The sequence below is a fragment of the Lolium perenne genome, chromosome 7, assembly GCF_019359855.2.
Source record: "Lolium perenne isolate Kyuss_39 chromosome 7, Kyuss_2.0, whole genome shotgun sequence".
In the NCBI taxonomy this organism is placed as follows: domain Eukaryota; kingdom Viridiplantae; phylum Streptophyta; class Magnoliopsida; order Poales; family Poaceae; genus Lolium; species Lolium perenne.
In genome coordinates this window covers 193,664,086-193,671,015 of record NC_067250.2, presented here as the reverse complement: position 1 = coordinate 193,671,015, position 6,930 = coordinate 193,664,086, and the positions used below count along the sequence as shown (strand labels likewise).

The 6,930-nt window shown below is 46.6% G+C and overlaps 1 protein-coding gene across 1 annotated transcript; it reads left to right on the top strand.

Moving 5' to 3' along the window:
- The first annotated feature begins 1,435 nt into the window (after window positions 1–1,435).
- Window positions 1,436–4,754, top strand: LOC127314621 (uncharacterized). The gene is made up of 3 exons (XM_051345125.2): window positions 1,436–1,767; window positions 3,035–4,079; window positions 4,247–4,754. Exons 1-3 carry the CDS (start codon window positions 1,675–1,677, stop codon window positions 4,267–4,269), a joined length of 1,161 nt encoding a protein of 386 aa, XP_051201085.2. The 5' UTR covers window positions 1,436–1,674; the 3' UTR covers window positions 4,270–4,754.
- Window positions 4,755–6,930: the final 2,176 nt, after the last annotated feature.

Below are 6,930 nucleotides of genomic sequence, written 5' to 3'. Positions count from 1 at the left end.
CACTGCGGGGGGGGGGGGGGGTGTGTGTTATAGAGTAATTATGTTTAGTTATATTAGGTAGTTTATGATTGTAACGTAGATCTATCTCTACTAGGCTTGTTACCCTCCAAGTCTTCTCTATTATATAAACAGCCCAAGAGGCTCAATGTAATCACCAATTACCGCATATCAATACAATCATATTCCGCAATCTATCAGAGACTACCCGCCATGAACGTGGAACTCTCGTTGCTAGAGGAAGAAACATAATAATCCTGCCTGGAATGATACCTGATCGGGATGCGTACCCAACAACCAAACATAGCACCCTTTTTTAAGAGAAACGACAGCTCTAGCTAGGTCATGAGCATCAACATTCATTGCCCGTTGTTTGTAACTAAACCCAATTCTGCACTCAACCTTATGTGATCCTTGCCTCCTTGGATGTAAACTTTGAACATCTCGTACTTTGAAATAAAATGAAATGGCCGTGCGCATCTAGGCTGGGGCTAGCTCCCCATTTTGAAAGAAAGAAAAATCTGCACACAACAAATCAGCATGAGATGAAAGTACATGGACCGGTTCCTGCACTCAACAATGTTGGCTCTTGCACTGTTAGCAAAGCTAGATTAAACAAGTTGATATCTTGAAAAGCAAGGCCTTGCATGAACTTAGGTTGCGTCATAATTTTCCAAGATGCCCACACTGCATTTCGTTTACCCTTATTATCAAGCAGTGATTGGAAAAGTTCCCAACGTTTAGTCTTGTTTCAATTTTCCGATCGGAGATCAATGGCCTTATGGGCCTTGCTGACCAGAGGTGGCGTACTTGGATGTTTGGGCCTTGCACCCCAACGGCCCAACAAATTGAACGAGAACAGACCGGGATCTCGGATCTAATGACCACGGTGATGAAGGCCCACAAACTCTAAAGATTGGCACAGGTTGCATTGAATTGAAGCAATCCGAACTTAAAGTCGACGGCTCTAAAACGGGGACGTGGACAATCTAAAATTCATGTTCTAAAGTTGGAAAAAAAAATCTGAAACAAGATTCTGGAGATAGCCAATGATGTACACTACAAACTTGTAAAATTTCAATGCGAACTACTTTATTTTTGCACTACATAAGGTTTCGAAATAGTAACAAAATTAGATAAGATTATATGGTGTTGAAATGTGCATTTTGCACTACAAAATCAGTGAGATGGATGGCAAACAAAATTTGTACGTTTTCTTCTTCTTAGGTCTATATAAACGGGGCCTTACGAAGAGACGTACTGGTGGTGATGAACTGGTGGTGCCGGAGCCGAACGGAAGGATCTCGCACATTCCCACGTCACGATGCAGGTGGAGGCGGACGTCCGCTTGTCCGCTTCGTCCGCGCCGCTAAAAAGGCCAAAACGGCGGAGCGGCTGGGCCATGTAAGCGAGGCGGGCTTATGGACTGCGTCTACTTGGCCCGCCAGGCCGTCCATCCCGCCAGGCCGTCCATCGCTCGTAGAAGCAGAGTAGATAGGGCCCGCCGCCACGCTGGTCGCCGCCGTCGGGCCGGCGCCTGCTTGCTCGTCTCTGCCTAGCTCGCCGCCTCCCTGCACCTAGCTCGCCGCCTCCCTGCACCTAGCTCCGCCCATTGCCTGCCCGTATCCTTCTGCGCCCCCGGGCCCCGGCTCCCTTGCCGTCGCCGCCTCTGGAGAGATGGGCGCGGAGGTGGTGGAGGGCAAGAATCCGGTGGAGGAGGGACCGAATCTAGCAGACATGGAGGTGCACAAGAATCCTTCAGAGGAAGAGGTGAGTAGTAGTGGTCAACGCAATACTATTCGCCCGTCCATGTTAGCTGCTCTCCAATCCTGTCTATGGTCAAAATCGACAGTACTGCTAGCTAGTACCACTTCTTTGACGCTTGCGCTATTTTGGGTTGTTACGGTCTTGTCTGTAAAACTGTGAACTCGTGGAGACACTTGGGACAAATTACAGTCATACTTACAGTGTTTGATTTTTGTCTACAACTCTGATTGCTGGCGTATTATTTTACGCACGCGTTAGATTACAATATACGTACATCAGGATAGTGCGAGATTCAATCAATCTTTGGACTTTGGGGGATTTGTTGCTAGTTTCTTTTTGGGATCGTGCAAAGCTGGTTCTGTTCTGAGAGCTCTGATCTAGGGCCTTTCTGATGTAATCCCAGTTGGAGTGAGTTGCCCAGATGGTAACTTGATAAGATAACTGTCTTGAAAGATTTCAACTTGTAACTCTACGAAAAGGAACCATATATGCATTCTGGCACCATCCTCCTATACCCTTTGTAAGATGGAGCCATAGACCTGTTTGTGATGTGGCACCCTAGTGGTTTCGCCTTAGGTATGTACTTGTGTACAGCATTTAAACTCGATCAATCTGCAGTTTCCATGATAAGCTCCTTGAGTACGTATTTTAGGCCATTCATCTTCTTCCGGGCTCTCTGCAAAACATTTTTTAGCCTTTCCCTGGGGTAGTGCACTGAAGCTCAATTAGCCTGAGGTTTTGCCAAGTTACTAACTCACATTATATCTAAATCTTCTGTATATCCGATACTGGATAAATCATTGATTATATATTTGTACACAATCCATGCTCAATTGTGTGCTTATTGACAATAAATTGCAGTTACTTTATTATAACCTTCAAGTGAATACACAGTTTCAAACCATACTGCATGATACCATGCACCCATACCATGCTCATCAATTATGTCTGCAAATACTGTTATCCAGTGTCTTCCCAATTAGTATACATTTTATTTTGGCAGCCCCTATCTTCCTGAAGATATCTTGTAATCTAGGATCTTGCCATGATAATATCTGGGGATTTTTCGCTTCTTTTTTTCTAACAAGAGAAGGTGTTTCCACATAATCATATCTCTGTATGCCACACTAGAGTTCAGACTTTTTAGTTGTAGAAACTCTCTGTATAGCCGTAGAAGGTGATGATGTTCAGGCTAAGCACTGAACATCAATCTGAAAAGTATCAATCTGTAACCTCATATACTCATTCAGTTTTTCCATTCTGTATGTAGGACAAAAACAACGACAAAAGAAGTGAACTTGTGCAAGTCAAGAAAGAGCAGCAGTTGGGTAGTTCTCACCTGACCCAGTTGCCTGTTCACATAGAGGAGCCAGCAAACGCGGGTGTCAGTGCAATGCTCGACAAGGAACAAATCCGTCAGCTCACTATTGCAAAGGAAGACGTGCGAGAGGAGCCAGCAAGCGAGGGTGTTGCAGAGGGAGAGACTGCCTCGAAAAAGCTGCCGTTGAGGAAAAACAAGGACAAGAGAAGTGAACTTGTGCAAGTCAAGAAAGAGAAGCAGTTGGGTAGTTCCCACAAGACCCAGTTGCCTGTTGTAGCAGAGGAGCCAAAGCAAGACATGAGAGAGGAGCTCAACAAGGAAAAACTCCATCTGATGGATGTTGCAGAGGAAGAGGTTGCCTCGGAATGGCATGCCTCCTACTCCGTTCGCTTACGCAAACATCATCTTCGACGCATATACAAGGGCTCAGTTCTCCTCGACGCCGAAGTGAACCGCCTCCTCCTCTACGACATTGATGAAAGTTTCATTGATGAATATTACCTCAAGGAAGGAGAAATGATCTATCCAGGAGCAACTTTTAGTTGTCCTTGCCACAAGGTTGAGATTGGTGAGCGCATTTTTCAATCTAAAGAAGATACCCCTTTGCCGACCAACAATGCAACAAGAACAAAGGAAGAGAGGAGAGATGAGAAGAATAGGAAGAGGTTGAAAAGGAAGAGACCTGATGAGAATTTGGAGAGAACTAGTAACTTAAAGAAAGTAAATAAGAAAATGATGAGATCACCTCAAGCAAAATTGTTGAGATCTTCAATAGGCAGGTTTGCAAGAGTGGCGTCGCTAAGGAAGGGAATATCCCCTCAAGCACAACAGAGGAAATCAGAATCACCTTCAGTACCAAACGTTACTGTACATTTCCCATCTCCAAATCTTCCTCGTGCTAAGGCTAACTCCAGCCGGTTTCGACCACGGAAACTGAAGTCCCGTATCTGGAAAGAATTCATTCCTATATATGAAGATGGAAAACTTGCGGAAGGTCAGTGCAAACATTGCAATGAAGTCTTTCCTGCCTCGAAGGCTTTATTGAGTACTGTAGTATCCTGACTTGGTGATAATGTTCAGTAAATGGCGATCTGAACAGTTGATGTTGGCGTAAGAACCTAAAGGCAATGGGATGGCTTACATTTTACATTCTTTTTACAGGTGCATCTCAGAAGTCTCAGTGAAGATGGTTAAACTCTTCTTGAGGCGTATCTGAAAAGTCTCGGTGAAGATGGTTGAACTCTTCTTGAGCTACATGGAAAACATGTCCTCTTTCTATGATGTTGACCTGGATGAAAGCTGTCCTCTGCATTTGCAATCTGTGCTACATGATGAACATGTTATTTCTTTTTTGTTTGTTTAGTTTTGTGGATGCTGAACAGAAACTTGAGAGAGAGGTTATGTTCAGCTCGGTTATGTAAGCATGCAGATACGTGTTGTCCAAGTGGCTCGGCGTTAGCCAGTGATCGTATCTAGTGTTAACCATCGTCTTCCGACAGCATTCAGTAACTGAATGTGCGGAGTATCGTCCAGAACCGCGTCGGATTCTGCTGGCCTGATTTTATGTGTACTAAGCTTGTTCAGCTTAGCTCCCAGACTTTGATATTGATCGCTTGATGGAGGTCTGGCAATCCAACTGAGAACCATTTTGTTTGTGGTGATGGTATAATGTAGGCCTTTGTTGTGTGCTGTCTGTACTGCTCAATCTGCTTGATGAGCATGTGAGATTCTGGATAAAACAATGGAAACTGATCGTATCGATGGACTGTAACCTGCAACGCACACGCGCTTAACTGCAGCTCCGCTCTTCTCCACGGATGTTGGCGGATGTCCGCCGGAAACGACGGCCGGCAGAATTAGCGGACGCGGACGTCGCTAATTGCACAACTAATCTTGGCGGATGGAGCGGACAGGACGGACGGGGCCGGCGGCCTGTCCACTTGCATCGTGAATCCCACGGCACAACACAAGGTGGCGCAAAGCAACAAGCCGCGCGCGCCCAGGTCACACGCTTTGCCAATCTCGATCTCTTTCCGTTGAGCGCCCACATCTATATCTAGCCCACGTGGACACGTACGCGGCTGGCTCCGTTGAGGATAATGACGACGACGGACGAAGGCCGTTCCGTTTGCACGCGCGCGCGGAAGGAGCGACCTGCACGGCTCCGGCCGCGGCCGGCGACAAAGCCTAGCTTTGTTGGTTCCGTCTCACGCTTCTCCCCCGAGAGCGTGCGCAAGAAATTTCTTTTCTCCAATGATGGATGGAAGAGCAGGCGCTAGCTAGGTAACGGCCTGGCCGTATCACGTACGCACCATCGGCTTATCTCCCTGTACACCGGTCGGTTACGTGACGGAACGGTGCTTCACGTCGTGACCAATGACCATAGTAATTTCCCTGGTAATTTTGTGCTGAATGTAATTCATATATATAGATTTTTTCTTGAGATTTATTTTAGATAGAGGAAACATATTAATATCAGAAGATACCAATTACATTCAGCCTCTGCAACAACGCCCCATCCTAATAGCAGTACGGATGCACACAACTAAAAAAAAAGTAAAGAAAACTAAGAAATAAAAGTCCCGCTACAGCCTTCTAGACCTAGCAACAACAATACAACCACCACCGTGACAACATCTGAAGTACAGACTCTTCAAAGCGACGCCTCCAAGAAGAAAACAGTGCATCATCGCCATCATCGCTCGACCAAAGATCTGAGGTTTTCACCCTGAAGATAGTCCCCACTCTCAAAACAATGCCTTCAATAAGAACATTGCTAGGCACAACCAGTTAATGCCAGACCTTGGGTTTTCACCCTGAGAGGTAAGACTCTGAACTTCCTCTGTGTTGCCACCCCCACATGCCTACCACTGCTGCAGAGCCCGGAACACCAAGCAGATCAATCAGCATCACGAAGACTCGAACCTCCTTTAGCCAGTCCACCAATCCACCCTTCATGATATTTCTTCTTCTAACTTTACCATGGAGAAAAAAGTCACTTGATGTCAACACAGAATAGAGCTTCGCGCCGCTCCCTTCGGAACCAAACGGTTGGAAGAAAAACATGGGTGCCCGCGACCGAATACCACCCGATCCAGCAAACTGCAGACAAAAGATGCACTGTTCCATTCGCCAGCGAAGCTTTTCGGAACTCATCTCTCCAGCCATATCAAAGCAAACTGACCTCCGGAAGATCTTCATCCTCGCATTCGAGAAATCCAAGAACCGCCACCACGCCGGCAATCCCTCCAGCCGGATCACCAAGGAAAAGGATGCTCTTTTCCGCTGACTTCACCGAACATCATTCTATCATTATCTCAGGGTGGTTAGCTGCTCTCTATTTTTTTTCCCTTCTAAACCTCCATCCCCTATATATTTTTTGTTCGCATGCTTGTGGTAAGAGCTTTGCAAAGTTACTGGAAGAAAACTATATTTGGTACGTGTGTGATGCCCTATTTTACATCAACCAGCGTGGCAGCGGTGCCCTGAAATATACATCATCAACAGTAGAATGTGTTTTGGTTTGGTGGCCTAAAAGTTTGGTGGGTGCCCTGTTTTACTATCAAGGAACTCTTATCAGGCCCGTCAGCTCGGGTTCAGGATTCAGGAATGTCGTTGCGCTGACACGCTCGTAGTCATCCCCCATCTCCACTTAAACCACATCGTGACCATTAATCTCCATCTAAAAATCCATCGCCACTGCTCGAAACTCCAGACGGCACCTGGCCTTTCCGGGTCGTGGAGGCCGGGCCCAGGCGACCCCGCAGGCCAAGTTACACGTGACCGGGCCCGCACGCCAGCCACCGAGCACCCCGTGACCCCGTGGCCGCCACGCACCCCAAACC

Coding starts and splice junctions, on each gene's coding strand:
- LOC127314621 (XM_051345125.2), top strand. CDS start 1,675: ATGGGCGCGGAGGTGGTGGAGGGCAAGAATCCGGTGGAGGAGGGACCG. Junction 1,768..3,034: donor AGAATCCTTCAGAGGAAGAG/GTGAGTAGTAGT, acceptor TTCTGTATGTAG/GACAAAAACAACGACAAAAG. Junction 4,080..4,246: donor AGATGGAAAACTTGCGGAAG/GTCAGTGCAAAC, acceptor TTCTTTTTACAG/GTGCATCTCAGAAGTCTCAG.